This window comes from Micropterus dolomieu, linkage group LG21 (genome assembly GCF_021292245.1).
Source record: "Micropterus dolomieu isolate WLL.071019.BEF.003 ecotype Adirondacks linkage group LG21, ASM2129224v1, whole genome shotgun sequence".
Lineage (NCBI taxonomy): Eukaryota > Metazoa > Chordata > Actinopteri > Centrarchiformes > Centrarchidae > Micropterus > Micropterus dolomieu.
In genome coordinates this window covers 28,774,618-28,793,960 of record NC_060170.1, presented here as the reverse complement: position 1 = coordinate 28,793,960, position 19,343 = coordinate 28,774,618, and the positions used below count along the sequence as shown (strand labels likewise).

The 19,343-nt window shown below is 40.8% G+C and overlaps 2 protein-coding genes across 4 annotated transcripts in view; one reads left to right on the top strand and one right to left on the bottom strand.

The window, feature by feature from the left end:
• Positions 1-1,153: 1,153 nt before the first annotated feature.
• On the bottom strand, positions 1,154-11,999 carry LOC123960632 (L-serine dehydratase/L-threonine deaminase-like). 2 transcript variants are annotated; one of them, XM_046035497.1, is made up of 8 exons: positions 11,920-11,999; positions 3,079-3,235; positions 2,864-2,903; positions 2,624-2,763; positions 2,407-2,498; positions 1,993-2,220; positions 1,784-1,908; positions 1,154-1,688 (listed from the first exon to the last, which is right to left on the bottom strand). In XM_046035497.1, exons 1-8 carry the CDS (start codon positions 11,928-11,930, stop codon positions 1,495-1,497), a joined length of 987 nt encoding a protein of 328 aa, XP_045891453.1. In that variant the 5' UTR covers positions 11,931-11,999; the 3' UTR covers positions 1,154-1,494. The 2 variants fall into 2 exon arrangements, with proteins under 2 accessions (XP_045891453.1, XP_045891452.1); XM_046035496.1 differs by lacking the exon at positions 11,920-11,999 and having other exon boundaries at positions 3,079-3,442.
• Positions 12,000-12,255: 256 nt separating this feature from the next.
• LOC123961053 (tetratricopeptide repeat protein 28-like) overlaps positions 12,256-19,343 on the top strand; it is a 168,209-nt gene continuing 161,121 nt past the window's right edge. The window contains exons 1-3 of one of the 2 annotated variants that reach the window (XM_046036154.1): positions 12,256-12,284; positions 12,795-13,142; positions 15,810-16,109. In XM_046036154.1, coding sequence (XP_045892110.1) covers positions 13,113-13,142; positions 15,810-16,109 — 330 coding nt within the window. In that variant the 5' untranslated portion in view covers positions 12,256-12,284; positions 12,795-13,112. Of the gene's footprint in view, positions 12,285-12,794; positions 13,143-15,809; positions 16,110-19,343 lie in introns of those variants that run through there. The other variant, XM_046036155.1, reaches the window with a different exon arrangement.

Here is a 19,343-nt window from a genome sequence, read left to right as displayed (position 1 = left end):
GTCAGATATTTCTGTGTTACACTGCAAACTCAGTTGAGTTATGTATTATGTATATTTATATACATAACACTTTTTATCAGTTGGCTTTTCCTCATATTTTGAAGTAAAATTCCTCCATTTAAATACCAAGCCTTCAAGCATACCGAAGAGGAATTCTAGGATTGTCTCCATTATGTTGACTGATTGGTTTTAAATGAACCCATGAGCTGTCCTCACATACAGGTGTCTCCCCTCTTTCTAACATAAGGACCCTCCACCCTTGTTTTAATGACCCCCAGACCAATGAACAGCTAGGAAAAGTGCCACATCCCTAACAGTCCAGCCAATTGAACTCTGGGAAGTTCAACATATTTGAAAAGACGTGGAAGACGTTCGTTGTGGTCATGCAAGTGGCCCAGCTTCTTTATCAACCTCAAGGCCTACGAGGTTGTGTGAGGCCAATTCACCTGGCTAGAATACGCTGCTGTGTAATAAAATCTTACTCTAACACATGTAGAAACATGCTCTCTGTGTTGAATTCATGCACTGCTATTTTAAAAGTTGTAGGTTCAAATTTAAAACTTTATTATTTACTCATTGTAAAAGTAAAAGTTTACAGCTGCTCAAGGATGTAATTCCAAATGCATCGTGTCAGCCAAAGCAATCACTGAGGAGAGGGGAACTTAATTAGAAAGTAAGCAGCTGAGACCAGGGCTATTAATGAATTGTTCTACAATTTATAGTTAAATGGTATGGGATAGATTATAATTAAGCTGTAGCCCAAATAATAACTTAACATTTGGCTGTTTAAATATCCCTTTATCTGCCTGTCTGATATTGGATTTTTGATACTGATCAATATTTGGGCTTTGGAAAAAATGTGACAACATACTGGCTGCTAGTCATATTTTAATAACACATAGTACACATAGTAGGCCTAAATCTACAGTATGTATTCAGCTTTTTTTTATTGTGACCAATCTATATTCAGAGCTGGACTATTAGTCAAACTATTAAGTGGGGAGTAACAGTATTTTTTATTAACTCAAACATTTTGTATGTATATAGTGCAAATTCGTGTTCTTTAAAGGTTATGTTGCAAGGAAGTGGTTTGATCTGTATTTTACATAGGCTACCATCTGCTGTCAGGAAGAAGACACTGTCAAGGCAGGGAAATATTCAGAAATATAATTTATTATTTTTAAAATCAGTTTCAGAGTAAAAAAATGCAAGAAAGCAACACACAAGCATGTTTACAAAGAAAGCACACTGAATACAAACGGCACTTAAATGTCAGTGTACTTCCTTTTCTGAAAGAGCTTTCTAGTCAAAAACGACCTCTACCAGAGCAGCTTCACATTTTACAAGATTTTTTTTAAAATCCCTCCAACAGCTCCCGTTTCAGATCTCAGGAGAGTTTAACAGTCTGGAATGATTTTGTCTATGGAGCACATGAATCGTGGGTTTATGGAGGAACAGAGGAAAGGTCAGGCAGATATGAGGTGGTCGGCCACGTTAGATAATACCAAGCTGTTTCTTCAGCTTCCTCAGCTGCTCCATGCTGATGTTGTTGCCGCCGCACACTACGATGACCACCGGGCCCAGGCGCTGTGCCAGTTTGCCTTCGTCCTGTAGCCTTCTGATGATGTCACTGTACACAGCTGCCAGGGCAGCACCACAGGCAGGCTCCACCAGGACCTTCTCATCATCTGCAGAAACAGGAGGAGAGATCAGCCTCACTGCTGATTTTTTTGTTGGCATTTTGGATCTGTTGGGCGTCTATTCAGGTGCAGCTTGGACTCACCTAAGAAGCGTTCCACAGCTTTTACAGCCTCCTGGTCTGAAACTACTTCTGAGACAATGGTGTGCTCGTTCGCCAGTTTAAGGGTCTGTGCAGACACCCTCGCCAGGCCCAGTGTGGTTGCTACACTAGAGAGCAATAAAGAAATTTCGGTCTTTGCCCCAAAAGACAAACAATGTGAGAAAAATCTGGGACAATGTTATTCTTTGTACCTGGTAATTTCAGGTAAAGTGACCAGCTCCCCAGCCTTCATTGCTGCATTGAGGCTGTGTGCTCCCATGGTTTCCATGGCTATAACAGGCACGTCAGCCCAGTCCGCACGACGCAGTCCCTCCACCACTCCATTCAGCAGGCCTCCGCCTCCCACAGACAACACTATGGCCCCTGGCTTCTCCCTCAGGTCATGCTCCAGCTCCTTTACCAGAGACGTGTGGCCTTCCCTGCGCACACAAACACAACTTTCAACTTTCAAATTCAACCTTTCGAAAGGTAGCCCATGATGTCGGTAAATTACCCCCCCCCCCCATCAATTCATAGTAGGCCTAGATGGGTCACTACATAGTAGCCAAATGTAGCCTATATGCTGTCACAGTCCCTGAAGGAATAGCAGACTTAGACTGCCTTACCAGATAAGGGGATCATCAAAGGGTGAGATGAAGATCCAGCCAGGGTTGTTCGCCACAAGCTGCTGTCCATATTCAATGCTTTCATTTACAGTCTGAAAAGACGCAACTTCATTTAATCTGATGAATTAAAATCATTTTATCTAGCCAGCAGCTTTCAAAAACTATACAGTGCATCTCTTTCGTACAGAATCAGTAGCAGCACATGACATTAACTAACCTTGCCCTGAATAACCACAGTGGCACCCTCGTCATTCAGCCTCTCCACCGTTTGGTTTGGTGTAACACTTGGCACTACTATGGTTGCAGGTACCCCAAGCTGACGGGCAGAATAAGCTGCTGCCATGCCAGCATTTCCTCCTGTTGGGACCAAAAGCATCAAAGATACACTCAAAACACACCAACCAAGGCAAAGACTTAAATGTAGCCTGTTTATTATAATTATTTTGCTTAGGTCTACCTGAACAGCAGACCAGCCGCTCACATCCTCGCTCTGCCCACTAGAGAGACAAAAACACAACAACAACAACAAAAAAAACCCATTACAGTCAAGAATCTTAAAGTTGTGGGGTATAAAACGCTAGTTACCAGATCATCCTGTTCAGACTGGAGCTGGTCTACACTCACAAACCTTCATTATCCCAGAACAGAAGAGAATTGGGTTAGCCTACTCACAGTTTTGCAGAGGTGCCCGATGCCCCGGATCTTAAAGGATCCCGTGGGCTGAGATGAATCCAGCTTGAGGTAAACAGAGGTCCCAGCTGCTTTAGTCAGGGCAAGGCTGTGCCTCACTGGAGTGGCCATATGCAGAGACTGCTGGCTCTTCATCTCACTGTGCAACGGCCAAGAAGAGACATGGTTCTCAAGAGAGGAGTAGTCTACCAAATAATTAAACATTTCCAAATGTGATTTCAAAACCCCAGTGGAAGTTATTTTAGTCTTAACTGGTTCCTCAATTTTCTTTTATCTCAAATAGCATTCATCTAAAAATTTAAAAAGTATAAGTGTATGTTTGCTTCAATTTAGTCTCAGATGTGGAAAACAGGTTAACAAGCTTTCAAACATCCTTGTGTCTTTGACTCTTGCATGAGAAAGGCATATATACCCATTTGTGCTGTGGGGTTGGAAAAGGAGGCTCACTAGCAGACCAATCAGCCTTAGGCATACTGCCACCACACCCTCCCTGTGACAGCCAGACAGAGGCAGGCTGAGCATGAATGAAATTCCTCTCATTGAATTCCATCACATTTTCTTTGACAACAAACCCTTTTTAAGGATGTGTCAGGGTCTGACATAAGCTGGGAAATCCAAACAGTCTGCGCTGGTGTGACTGGAAGGACTGTGCACTAAATGAGAAATCACCTGATGCAGTCATAATTAAGAAGGTATAATATTATTATACGGTAGGCTAATATTTGAATGTGTTTAAGGAAAGCGTGCACAAACTGGTTTTCCATAACAATCATTACATTTAATAATTCCATACTTCTTCTCTTCTCCTTTGAGACACGCTGTCCTTTGCGCGATCCTCTCCCTAAAGGCACAGCTAACACCGCTGGCATTACCAAAAGAGTCGCTACTATTTTGGTTCTGTCCCGATCCTCAACTACCAAAAGCGGGCTCCGTGAACACTGAACAGCCGTCGGGCAGACGGTTCAAGCCTGATTAATCCGGTGTTTCCTACAGTGTGAGCTGCTGACTCAGTCAGGACGAGTGCAAAGTGCTTTAAAAAGAGGTTGTTCGGTCTGTCCATGTAATTGGAAATGTCTTTAGGTGTGTAACAAACTAAGTAGCCTAATTTACACATGTGAACTGAAGTAGGCCTTCTTCAAATTTCGCCTACTTTATACTTCAAGGGGAATATTGTAGCCTACCTTTTACATGATTACATTTTATTTTTTTTTTAAATTATAAATTACACGTTTTATAAAATGTGACGATTCACAGATTCAGTTGTTCAGTGCTGTAGGCTATCTTTTTAAAATTAGCACTCCAATAATCCAATAATATAAGCCTACATATGCCTTTCTGTTACATAAGGTGTACTTTTGATACTTGAAAAAACATTTGTTGATGCAACTGCATGCTCTAAAAGGTGTTTCAAAACTCTTCATGCAGTCATCAAAATCAGTAGGCCTACAGGTATCAAAACAAATACCTTTCAACAAATCATCAAGGTCAAACCTGCAATCAAACAGTGGTGATATGAAGCTTCATGGTAAAAGTAAATAGGCCTATCTATTTATTTCACGTTATTGTCAAAATACATGTAGTTCAATCACCCGTTCACCTTTGTGTCTTTTTTTGTGATTTTCTATGTATGCCATGTAGGCTAGTAGTCCATTCACTGGTATTATATTTGCCCCCAAACTATTCCAACAAAACAAGTAAGAACAATAGTAAAACAATAGTGTGAAAACAAAACTGAAAACAAATTTCAGTGTTCAAAAACCCTTCATTTCATAACAAGACTTTCATTGTGAAACATTACTAGGAACTTGTGGAAAAATTAGTCACTTACACAGTTTCACACAGTGTAGATGCCATCTTAAGGCACTTGTATGTTATGCCAAAATACATTTGGCTGAGACCTTAAACATATACAGTATACGCTAGAAATGTTGACAATAGCATGATCATTTTTGAATTTATTAAATTGTGATGTTAATGAACATTAAGCTTAGTTGGCATGCACAACAGGCACCAGGAGTTTGAGTTTAGTCTAGTTTTACACTCCTGGCCTGTATTTGGGACCAGCCTTTATTTGTTCATGGCAACTACACCCCTGGTCATTATTACTCTTGACTAACCTACTTAATTGGGAAATTAATGTGAAAAATTATTGCTGATGTATAAGTTTTTCTTTGTCCTTTTTGGCTTCTTCATGCACCAGTACAGTAACTGCACGAACAGATGCACAGAAGACGGCTGGCTGAGATCACGTGAGCCATCATTTACAGGGCTGTGGTCAAATCAGCTGACAGCTAAATTCGGAGTGCACATGTATTTTGACCTTAATGGTAAATAAGTGAAACATCCCACAGTGAGCTGACAGGCAGGGTCAGAAAACCGTGGGAGCACACAGTCTCAATGAAGGCTGGGGAGCTGGTCACTTTACCTGAAATTACCAGGCACAAAGAATAACATTGTCCCAGATTTTTCTCACATTGTTTGTCTTTTGTGGCAAAGACCGACATTTCTTTTTTGCTCTCTAGTGTAGCAACCACACTGGGCCTGGCGAGGGTGTCTGCACAGACCCTTAAACTGGGGAACGAGCACACCATTGTCTCAGAAGTAGTCTCAGACTTTATTCTATAATTTCTCTCATTTTTCAATGACAGGTGTTGCAGTATAAAAGTCTTACCTAAAGAGAGGCTATAAATTATTAATTTAGAGACGACACAAGCACACCACACTTAAAGAGTGAGGATACACATAGGTCCTGTTTTCAAATTAGGGTGTTAACACAAAGTAGCCCTATATACCAAATCCATGTGTATTTATATTATTAATTTGATTATAGTCACAAGAACCTGTGTCCCATTAAAGTATAAAAAAATCTGACAAAAAAAATCACCGAAATGTTATGGAAATTACTCTATGGGATAGCATAACAACAGTTCTATTAAATCAAAATTCCTATCCTAATATAAAGCAGCTATATAGAAGTGGGTTCAGGACAGAGGCCAGGTCAGACACTACCAGAGCAGAAGTGCCCTGTTCATTTCTGCCTCTGCTGCCAAACTCTCCCTTTTACCCGTCTGCTGTTGTGCTCCTCTACAGGAAAGAGAGTAAGAGAGACCCACAACCGACAGCTAATTCTTTCATTTAGAGCCTGACTATATCAATACTAATTCATGCTGAGCGGTTAGAGGGAATCACTCACGACCAGTTCACATTGGGCAGTGTTCACATGCAGGAACTTGCTGAGCACATTCCTCTCAAATCCTCCAGAATCAGTTGATATTCTCCCAGATGTTCTAGCTTTTTTGGAATCATTGAATCCAGCATGAATTCCCAGCCGAGGGGCTGAGCCTCTTGGCATAAGTACCATCCTCCCTTTCACCTTCAGCCCTCAGCTTATGAGGCCATTTGGTGTCAGTTACCCTCGTAGTTGTTTCTTTTGTTATAATATTTCCTTTTTACAAATCTATACAAAATGGCCAGATATTGTGTATAATTCAAAGTATTCACATCTGCCTCATTTTGCTATTTAGACCGATGTTGATATGTTTGTGTGTGTTTGTGTGTGTGTGTGTGTGTGTGTGTGTGTGTGTGGCTGAGAGGGGAGAACTGCACTTTAGTACAAGAGTGAGAGTGTTTTTACTTGTCATCTTAGTAAACTGTGTTGGCCGGTACATTATATTCTTTGCCCTCTCCATATCAGTTTCTCTTGGTGATTCAGAATGGCCCTAAATAAACAGCACTATTCTTATGAAGGCCACTTGAGATAATTTTACTGGATAATAATAATACATCGCAATTTATTTGCTTACTTCTTATTTCATCCGAATAATACATATCTGCAAACTAACTAGTAAGTCAGGCGTTTTGATGAAATTAATGTAGTGGAGTAGAACAAGAAAAAAGTAGCAATACCCAAGTAAATAGATAATATCTCAAAATTGTACTTCAGTACAGTACAAATCACTGGATTTGTGGCAGTAACAGAAGGGTGTATCTAAGGAGGCGAAACCTGTAGTTGGCTTTGACATTGGATAACTAAAGCACTACACAGCAAAAGTAACAGCATAGTATTTGTGCATGTAATGTAAGTACTAAATCCAGCAATATAAGTGTCTTGAACTAGACTTATGGAAGAAATGGGTTTTATCCTACAGAATTAGGTGACAGGGCTTATTTTTGTTCTCTAGAGGGGACTATGACATTGAATTACTCATAAACTGGGGCGGCTCCCCGGCTCCCCCCCCCAGGCTGCTTGTCGAAGTGTCCTCGGGCAAGATACTGAACCCCGAACCCCGGCGGCTGTTCCTGCCAGGGGCAATTGAGTTATATGTATGAATGTTAGTTTCTGTTTGAGCACTTAGGCTCAGTGTATGAATGTGCGTGAATGGTGAATGCAGATGTAGTGTAAAAGCGCTTTGAGTGGTCGAAAAGGCGCTATACAAATACGGAACTGCACTGTGTGTCTTGAAGTACGTTATGGAAGAAATGTTTTTTCCCCTGAGTGTTCACTGGAAGCTTGCTGTTCAAATCCCAAACTCTTATTTTAGGCTTTTGGTCCTGTGCGGTGATGATCCTGGTCTGGTCCATTTCCTTGAGATCAGCAGAGAAATATCACTGAGAGCTGTGCTTGAGTCTTCTTTATATATTCTCTATTCGAGCTATCTTTGGCTGTAATTGTGTGCATGTTGGTGTATGTGCTGCTGTGTGTGTCAGGTCAGGTCAGGTCCTTTTACTTCTCACGGTCTCTGGTGATGACTCATGGTCACGATGTCTTCACAGCAACCTTTTGTTACCCTACTTCTCCATATTATTTATTTTACCATAAAAATATCAATTTAATTTATTCATCTTTTATATCAATGAGATATCCTGATTTTCAATCATCATCACATCATGTTTATACCAAATCATCTTTCTTTTCCTCATTATTTATTATATTGCTTATTGCATTGTTAAGCTTTGTGTTTTTGCAGGTGGAACTACAAGGGAGAAGAAGTAAGCTGGAGTCCTTCTCCTTTTAGTAACAACAGTGAGTGAGAAAAGGGTGGCGCCTGAACAGTTGAGCAATGTGTTTTGACAGCACCTCATGTATCATACTTGAACCATTTTCAAGGTAACTGTGGTACTTTAATTGACATGGTGCTTAATTTTCACCCTTTATGTAGTCACATGTAACATGAACTTATTGAATGTCTTTTCGGTAATTTCCATAACATTTTAGTGGACCTTTTTAGTCAGAATGTTTTTAACTAGGGGACACTGGTTCCTGTGAATATAATCAAATTAGGTGCATACATATACATATGTATTTGGTAAATACTTTGTGTTAACACCTTTTTGTGAAAACCCACAATCGACTCTCAGGCGAGAGCTGGTTCCCAATGTTCACTGAAGAGCTGGCTCATAGAGACCAGTTCAGGAAGACAGACATGAAGAAAATATCAGAACATTGTCACTGGAAAACACATTAGAATGCTAAAAAGTTTAAAATGAAATGAAATGGTTTGAAATGCCTGTGTTTTATTTTTCAGTGAAAGTTTTTCAGTGCCATTGTTTCCTTTTTCAATTTGGGTTTAGTCTTCAATGCCAAATCTTATTTTTGATGCCAAAATGTAATATTCCTGTTTATAGCCCCATACTTCATATAATATTATATGTAATAACGTGATAAAATGTGTTTTTCCTATTTTCCTGAGGGTTTTTTAGTTGTTGTTGTTGTTGTTTTTACAGTGAAGAGCTACAGTCAAGTGACTCAATAGTTTGGCAATGATTTTTTTTAAATCTAATTATCAAAAACAGAGCTTTAAGTAAAAAGTTAAACAAGAGCAATTGTCTGAGTTTAGCATATAATGGGTATGTACTTACATTGTTATATTTGCAATCAGTGTTACATGTGGAAATTGTTTTAAACCTTGCACCATGAGTGCAAACCATTTCCTGTGTCTCCCATTTTAAAAGTCTAACTTAACTGAAATGGTTCTTTGGGTGTAACACTCAATACAGCCATTTCACAACCTTTGGATGTACTCAAAATGTCAACCACAGATTCTTTTTTACATACATTCATATACTGAAACTAGCATTCATACACCAGGGGCAATTAGACACGCAGCCAAGAGGAGCCGGGGATTGAACCATCAACCTTCGGATCCCTTTTCACTGTAAACATTTTGACTTGTCAGAGCAGGAAAGGCACAGCACAACTATGACATTAAAAACAGCTCCAATCCATTTAAATATCCAAGTAAGCCTTGCCAGTGAGCCAGCATGCACATTATAAGGGTCCCTGAAGTGGCACAGCTAAATGCAATGCAGCCCATCATTAAGGCTAAGAATTACATTGGTGCTTTTCCAGCCTGCTATGACGTGCCAAGAGTTTTCTCAGTTTGCTGGGAATTACAAGACTACTGGTACACCATCTGCTGGTGAGGAATTGCATATACAATATATACATACATATATATAGACATACATATATATATATACAGTATATAAAAGATATAAAAGAGGGGAAATGATCAGGCCACATTGCAGATGTTCAGGACAGCTACAAATACCTTGGGGTATTTGTAACGGAAACCACGAAGAGGCAGCAAGGAAGTCCGCCACAGCCAAATACCTACAGAGAGTAAGGCAGGTCCTGAAAAGTCAGCTGAATGGGAAAAACAAGATCCAAGCCATCAACACATACGCCCTGCCAGTCATCAGATACCCCGCTGGTGTAATAAACTGGCCAAAGGAGGAGATAGAGGCCACTGACATCAAGAAAGAAAGTTCCTCACAATGCATGGAGGGTTTCACCCCAAATCCAGCACCCTGAGACTGTACTCCAAGCGTAGCGAGTGAGGCTGAGGGCTAGTGAGTGTCAAGACCACTGTCCAGGATAAAATACAACGATCCAGGAGTACATGAAGGGCTTAGTGAATACCTCAGGCAGCAGAAACGCGAGAGTGAGGACAAGGAAGACGAAGAACCTTCATGGAGAGACAAGCCGCTGCACAGACAAATAGAAGAAGTGGCTGATATCAAGAAATCCTACCAGTGGATGGAAAAGGCTGGACTGAAGGACAGCACAGAAGCACTAATCATAGCAGCACAAGAACAGGCACTCAGAACAAGATCAATAGAGACTGGGGTCTACCACACCAGGCAGGACCCCAGGTGTAGACTGTGCAAGATGCCCCTGAGACACTACAGCACATAACAGCAGGGTGTAAGATGCAGGCAGGAACAGCATACATGGAACAGCATAACCAGGTAGCTGGCATAGTGTACAGGAACATCTGCCATGAGTATGGGCTGGAAGTCCCAAGGTCAAAATGGAAGACACCTCCTCAGGTAGTTGAGAGCTAAGATCCTGTGGGACTTCAAGATCCAGACTGAAAAACTGGTGATGGCTGACCAACCAGACATCGTGCTGATCGACAAACAACAGAAGAAGGCTGCAGTGATAGATGTGGCAATCCCAAGCGACAGCAACATCAAGAAGAAGGAACACGAGAAGCTTGAGAAATACCAAGGGCTGAAAGAAAGTAAGAGCAACAGTGGTGCCAGTGGTGATTGGAGCACTGGGGGCTGTGACCCCCAAACTGGGAGAGTGGCTACAGCAGATTCCAGGTAAAACATCAGAGGTCTCTGTCCAGAAGAGTGCAGTCCTAGGAACAGCTAAGATACTGCGCAGAACCCTCAAACTCCCAGGCCTCTGGTAGAGGACCCGAGCTTGAGGATGACACATACCACCCCGCAAGGGGTGAGAGAGGATTTTCTTTTTTTATATGTATATTGCCAGTACTTGCTACTTGAATCAAAACTAATGCACTCATTATCTAAAACATGCCTGTACAGAGGCGGCCTAAAAGTTAGAGAAGGGAACTTTGATCGGGAGGGTGTTGGATCAATTCCCTGCCCCACCTTGCCCCCTCAATGTCACCACCAGGTGCCCTTGAGCAAGCCCGAACCCTGGTAGAGCTGCTCAGTGGCCAGCAGATCACTGTAGTTGTAGTGGGCAGCTTCCAGGTGTGAATGAGATCAGCCGCAAAAGAGAGGCTTCCTCTCAGTGAAACTTCCCTGAATGAATAAATAAAAGTTTTTAACAACAACTAATTACCATGGTATTTTCTTTATTTATACAACTTGATTTCTTTCATTCATTTTTAGCCAACTCATTAACATTTCCAAAACATATATGACAGCAGAATCAATTTAAATTGACTTAATATTCACTAACAAAATGATGTGCCATGGAATATTTATGAAACTATATTTTTTTGCACAAAAGTGAATTATATGTTGAAATATAAGATTAAACCGTGAGTGAAATACTTATAGAACAATATTAATGCAATCACAACATGTAATTTCACACTTGTAGAAATGATTAACTACAGAAACTATTAATTTGAAGGTGTTTCTGTCTTCCTCCAGTCTTTTCTGTCTCACCGCTCTCTCTGTGATCAGTCAACTGCGAAATATTTTTGTGTTGTACTACAATAACAATAATAATTACAATAATAAAATAAAAGCCAGATTCTTATGATCATGATTCTGTTTAAAATCCTGTAAGATGAACAATAAAAGCTGTGAAATGTATCAGCACTCCCAGTGCCATCCATGAGTAGTTTAGTAGCATCTAGTGGCAATCATGGTGGCAAAAAATATACACAAACATATACAAAAGATAAGCATTTTGGGAGACTTGGCCACACCAGAACACTAAGTTAACTAAATCAGTTAAACCTCGACTGAATGTGTAGGATTTAATTCGTTCTGACTCTAGCGCCCCCCAGTGATAGCATCTAAAAGGGCACTGAGGCAGACAGCATTACATACCGCAGTGGCATGCACAGCAGGGGTGTGGGTTGGGCGGTGCACCGGTCTTTCCTGCTTTGGCTCTGAGCAAAGAGATACCCTTTTTTGCCTTTTCTATGCTGTCTGTACCCTAATGGGAATACCAACGCATCATTTTCCCCAAAGGAGCTAGTTATTTGTTGCCATAGGGACAGATATTTTGAAGTACAGGTGTAATTAATATAATTAATGATGTCTCAGTTCCATTCCAATTGCACAAGTACGCCCTGCTAATACACCATACCAGGGCTTTGGAACTAGAGCCATGTCTGCTGTGAAAAAGGTTTACAGCTTGGTTGATATCAAGCAGTCCTGCCACCCAAACTTTATTTCCAGTTTGGGTCTTTGTAAGTGTGTGTATGTGTCCTGTTTAGGCGTGTATACCTGTAAATAAAAAAAGTTATAGTTGTTTTAATGCTCCTTAGGGACAAACTACTTTAAGCTACATTAATTTATTTGTTTGACCCTAACTGCCAGCAATAGCTTGCAGCCATTTTGCTAATGATTTGTTGACCAATTTACTGCTGTCAGAAATTCCTCATATATCCAGCTGGTAATTACAACTCAAGAGGCTTAATTGAACGGTTCTGCTCACTTGGATGCTGTATTGTAGTTGAACAGTATGACATGAATATGACATCAGTCAGCCCAGGTGGGGCACCAACAGGTTAGTGCGCGTGGGAGAGGTGCCCCTTTGTTATCTCCACTCCTGCTAAATATGAACGCCTACGACCTGGACGTTAGCCAACATTTGCTTTGAGTTGCGCTTTAGAGGTATATAACACCTCCAACCCCCCCTAAAAAAAACATTAGAAAGTGATACATTAATGAACTGTGCTTTTCTTTTCCTGACTCAGCCTCCCACAGACCTCCATGCCTCCCTCTGCACAGCGCTCACAAATCCGCTATGGCAACAGGGGGAAAAAAGAAAAGAAAAAAAGGAAAAGATTTGACAACATGGCGCACTTTCCTTGAGAAAAAAGTTTCTCCTGAACGCCACACAGCTCAGACTTTGTGGATTTTCCTCGCAACTTCTCGACCCTAGCGCCGCAGCGTGAACTTTTTGTCTGACTTTTGAACACCTCTTGATGCATAAACAGTCGATAAAAAGTCAAGAAGGAGTGTGATGGGATGAGAGCGATAACCCGTTGCACAAACCAAAGCAGTCAGACAGGATGGAGAAGCAAGCGACTCTAAAAGAAAAGGTAAATAGATTAAAAGTAACTGCTTTATACACTGCCATGCGAGGTGCCATTTTTGTAGTTGTTTGGCATTTTATTACCCCCTGAATAACTTTGTACCTCGCGTCCTGCACAGGAAATGCCAAATGACCATTCCTGCGAAAACCTCGTAAAGGACGTCTATCGATTTTCCAGTCATGCATTGGCTACTGTACTGTACTGCACAAATGATGTGTAGGCTTTCCTGGTGCAGACAATAGCCAACATAAATGTGATGGAAAATCTCAATATAAGGTTATACTACAAAATAGGCTGTAAATCCAAACGCTTATTTTGTCATTGCATGAACAGAGGAGCTTGCACTGCAAGACCCTACACTAGCATTTAAGTTTGTGTATTGCCATGAGTAAATCCACATAATTCCCCAGCAAAACTGAATATGTGCAGTCCAGACTATGTTTGCCTTTGAGTGAATCTTTAGCTCCTTGTGATTTTGGTGAAGTTGGTAGTCTGTCTCTGTATTGGTGTAGGCGCTCATTATCTCTCACTCTCCACCCTTCCTGCACAGTGCTGCCCACATACAGGAGGCAGCCCCCAGTGTGTTGTACCAGATGAGGCATTGGACTCACAGTTGACCTTCCTGTAAAATCACTCTGATTAGTTCCCTTTTTTCTGGTCCTGCTAACCAGCTGAAATCAGCTGGCGGTGTTTTTGTTTAAAGGGAAAACCTGCATGCACTGCTGGGCTCTGGGAGCACTATTCTATAATAGATGCATCTCCTGACATTTCTTCTGGGCGCAGGGCTTTGAATGGCAGCGTGCATGACAGCACTGTCAGTTGTGGTGTGGACGTTATTCCCTCAGCCTGTATTTCTGAGAGGTGGGTTGCCTCTCCAAAGGACCTACAGCAACAAACCCAGCAGTGAACAGTTGTTTTTAAACCTCCGTGCACAAATCTCACTGGTTTTCTATATCTGTTGCAGCGCAATTGATATTTTACCAATCTACAGGTGTTGAATTGGCTGTTACATACAATATATATACAATATAAAACACTGGACACGTTGAAGTCCAGCCAAAGTAAAGCAGGAAGTCGATCCTTTCCATGTTGTGATGTTATAGATTATTTAAAGTTTATACAGAGAAGACTATGAAAAAGGTGAAAAAGATGGAGGTCAAAGGGTGCAAGAAAGCAACTGATTGGTACTGCACTGTAACTTGATGTTGAATCTACTTGATACCTAAAGCCCTCATGTCTGCTGCTTCTACTCCCTGGGCCTCTGGAAGCAATTACCAAGCCTGCCCTATCCCAGAATTCAGTCTGAGGAGGTGTGGTGAGAAAGAGGTATAAGGGAAGCTGGCCTTATAAACATGCAACCCGAGATGAATTCCATGATTCAGTAATACTCAGCAAACCGTTTGTGTTGGATGCGGCACTCATCTACTTAATCAATCAGACTGTATTGGTCGGATGCAGCTACAGTAAGACCTGAGTCAATGTGATAATTGGTCGTACATTCATGTGGTTTGCCTGCTAGTAGCTTAAGGAGTGTGCCAAGTTGATTATAATAATGGATTAAACCTCACATCAATGCAGATGGCCTTGCTCTACAGCAGGTATTATCTTGTGGTAATAGGAGATTTATCAATGCAAATGTCTTTATTAGGTTGAACATTACACATTTTTTGTGTCTAAACTGCTGTATAAATTAAAACATCTGTGAACATCATAATATAACGTATAATAAAATAACACGAAATGAAGGATAAGACATTATGTGCTGAAGACATTACCTGTTTTTGACCTTGATGAATCTGTCCTTCATGGACAGAGGTGAGATTTTTAAATGAACCATTCTTGGACTTTAACAGCAACTGAAAGTTAAACTACCGTATATTACACGTGCTATACAGATGTGCAGGTCTTTCAGAGGTCAAAAGGCAGAGCAAAATAGGTAAAAACTTTAACTTTATTTAGACGAAAACCTTGCTTGCAGAAGAATTCAACACAACCTGGGTTATTTTGGAAACCTTGTTTTTAATTGTAGGTCATGTCACAATATACCCCAAAAGACAAATTCATCGTTTATTTAGTTTTAATATTTCAAAGTGAGATTCAGTACGCTTATCTGTAACTGTCATTTTTGATTTGATCTAATTTAGAGTTGTCATTCATACAGTTATATGAGGCCAGATTACGGGTATCATATTGTCCCTGGTTTTTATACATTTTTATACATAACAGGAAAAACACAGGCAGAACAAATAACACTAACACTATCTGAGTAACAGTAAGTAAGTTCCAGTGTCGCAGAAAGCCATACCACTGAGCCGCCATGCACAAAACCAGGGTCCTGGAGTTGTCAGAACTCAGCTGAAAACAAATGAATAGTTTTTCTTGCTATGACAAAATGTGTGCTCTGAAAAGGTCTGTTCAGCTCAATGATCACATAGGACTACAGTATGTTTTTATTGATCCTGTGTGATTAGATGAGTCTGTTTGGCATACATGCTTTCTTATACCCTGCTTCATATTCACACATTAATCTTCTTTCTCATTTTAGCTGCACAATCTAACATCTTCAGTTTGCTATTGAGTTCCTTGCTCAAAGTTCATTTCTGTCAGTTATGTGTGATTTGATGTTTTTCAATTAGACTGATTATAACTCCCTCCTCTCGTCCATTTCTGCAGTTTTCAATCTTCAGTTCTCGGACAGCGGGCAGACCTTTCCGGTGTGTTTCTGGAGACGGAGGGGCCAGGTATGGTCTCAGCAAAGCAGAATTCATGGAGAAAGTGCAGCAGAGCAATGAGGCGTGTCAGCGTGGTGACTTTCAGGCTGCTGTTCATTTGTACACCAATGTCTTGCAAGCAGACCCACAGAACTGCATCCTGTATAGTAACCGTTCAGCAGCGCTTCTCAAACTGGGGCAGCACCAGGCGGCACTGGAAGATGCTGAAAAAGCTTGTGAGCTCAATCCCAAGTGGCCCAAGGTAAGTGTGCCCAACATGACTGTATAAGATAGCTTTAACTATGGATACACAAAACATGTTGATATTTAGTTGCAACAGTGGGACATGAGAACATGAGAAAGTTTTTCACCCTGTAAAACAGAAAATATTGACTTTTCTCAAGTGCACCAAAAGAGTTGCCAAGAATTGTAAATCTCAAACATCAAATCTAATTTGGGGCTCCGATGTCCATATCATTGCCAGTTTGAATTTAATGATCAGTACTTGGCTGAGTAGATGGGCGCATGCTGCTTTTACATTTACAAATTTTAGCTGACGCTTTCATCCAAAGCGACTTACAATTGCTATATATGTCAGAGGTTGCACAAGTGTCTTGCTCAGGGACACATTGGTGGATGTTTCACTGTGGGAATTGAACCCAGGTCTCTCACACCAAAGGCATGTGTCTTATCCACTGCTCCATCGCCAAAATGTGTGAAATTTCAAGTGTGTTATGTTTAAATAAAAGTGATGGTGACAAAAGTGACATTTTATCGTTATAGTCGGCAATAGTAGTACAGCAGTAGTCCCACAGTTGTATTATTGTTCTTCTAAAAAATCATTTTGTACCATTGTTTTTTCCCCTAACAAATATTGAGATGATTTCTCTTCAATTCGTGTGTTTCAGAAGTGTTTCAAATTCCACTCACATTTTCACTCCTCTGTTGCATTCTTGAGGCTGCTGATCAATACGAAGTTTTCTGGGGTCTTGTCTTTGATCTTGTCCAGGCCACGTGGACTAACCTGCGATAGATTTCACATTACTCAGCCGCAGAAATCACTCGGACACCAATTCCTCTCTGTGATAGAAATGCATTGATTTCATGATTTAGCATGGAGCGATACTTTTGTCTTTCGAGAGAGAGATTGATGATAATGTGGTAGAGTGGTATTGATGATAATTTGTCGCTACCAATGATGCATCGGGGGCCACTTCTTCTTTGATCTGAGGTCGTGTGTCTTCGTATGCTCAGGTAGGTTTCCTCTTCTGTAAAAATGTGTCATTGCAGTGAGAACTGTCACTCAGCACAGATAATGTTGTGTGTTTCCAGCATTGTCCCATAGTATATGGACTTCAATATTCAATATTAAAAGAATAGTAAAACTCTCATGAATATAGTCCTTCCAGTATAATTTCATACCATTGTTTTGTATAGTTTTCAATATTTGTGTTGTTATGAGTATAAAGTTGCTGTCCAGCTATTAGTGTTTCAGTACAATGCCTTTTCTGTCATTTAAGATGACCAATTCTACAACAATAGTCTTATTGCCATGTTGTCACTTCTTACTCTGTAGCAACTGAGCGTTGAGTGCATCTCGTTCATTCTGGCGAGATTTCATAACCCTGTGAGGCCAGTGAAACCAAACTTTAATTGAAAATCACTGCCAAAATCACTCTCCTTTCTCCTCTTTATATGCTATCCAAGTACAATGAAATCTTTGTGGTCTGACTGGGGGATGGTTGGCTTAATCTAGGCAGTGTAGCTCTGCTTATTCTTGGATTTACTGCCTGACAGCTTTGACTCTCATGCTGAAGTTTGTGTTAGCAGACTCGGTGTTGATGTATAGCCTGACCCTTGTGTTTTACTTTGTAACAGAAGACAATGGGATTTATATGTCGGTGGTATTGACAATTATACAGAGGGTGGATGCTCATGGTTTTAAACTAAGATTCTTGAATCACCACTAGGGGTCAGTCTAGTCAAACAGGAAGGCTGCTAAAAGCGTTTTGTCTGCTGAGGACAAAAAGGCATTCAAGCTTTTAATTTTAAAGCTGTTTTTTTTTTTTTTTTTTTTTTGGGTGGATTCTGGGGAGCTAAATGTTCATCACGACTGGCTTTCATCTAAATGTAGAAATGTGCTTAAAAGTGTTGCTCTACACAGCCACCATGGAGAATTTAGTGGGATGTGTTTTGTCTACTTGATTAATGTACAGGTGGAGGCCAAGGTCACAACAAATCCATCTTCTTTTTTGCTGTGATAGATAAAAAAAGAAGTCACATTTAGCTCAAATAAAACTCAGATTTTCTAAGTTTGATCTTATTATATCAATATGCTATAGTAGATATGAATAGCGATACGTATTACAACTCCTGTATTCAGTTAGTGCTGCCTCAAAGAATTGATTAGTAATGGTGGTCTTGACACTTATGGCGTTGGCCTTGGGGAAGGAGAGGTTTGGCGTGGTACAGTCCATCTGCTCTGCCTGAATGTTTGATGAAGGAACAGGGATTAAATCACAGGAGTGTGCTGGCATTCAGATCCTGTGTGAGTACATAATATCATCAATCATACCTCCCTATGACTGCACGTCTGGATTGGCCCGTCAAACAGTGACAGGCATGGTTTTGCTGCCCCAAGCATCAGCGAGCAGCCCACCCTCCTGAAGCCCACAGCCAGCCTGTGAAGGAGCCCCCTGTCTAATCTGTCAGCTTTCCCTGCTGTAACTGCCAGAAAACACATTTTGAAAGAAGAAGAAAGAAAATGTGTGGTTTAATGACCCAAGACAGCTTTAGGCCCTTTGTACCTCACCCTCTTACTGAATATAAAAAGCTTAAATGAGAACAAAATAGGGTGTCATTTCATAGACAGGAGGTGCACACTTGTGTGTGTCTGTTCACATTTTGTCTCTATGAGCCAGTCTGGGAGGGAAACTGGGAGAAAATGTGCGGTGTATAATCAAGCTTCTTTTCATGTGCCTGATTAATTTATAAGTACCAAAGAAATGATACTGCAGCAAACTCTTCAACTTCAGCAAACTCTTTTTAAAAGACATGGGTTTGTACCATTTGTGTAAGATGGAAAACATCTTAGCTTCTATTTTCAGGGAGTATTTTGTGATTCTGTGTTACACCGTGGTGCTTTTTTGTCGTATACCGATATAGATGGATTCCCTGTCTATTCTGCTCCTCCATCTGGTCCCTCCCTCTCAACACGGCTGTTCCAGTGACATGTTAAACAAACAGCCCTTTCTTCTATCACTCCCGCTCTCCTGCGTGTGCGCTGACAGGAGTGTTCCTAGGGAACCAAAAGACGACTGGCACCGCAGTGTCAGGGGAAACATCTCTTATCATTTGCATCTTCTGATTATAGGTTATGATGGTGCCTATCAAGGGTATTCTGTCTCCTTAAGTGTTTATTGCCAAAGTTGCTGCGACACCCTCATAATGATGGCTAAAACCCATCAAGCCTCACTTCCCAAATGAAGCTATAACA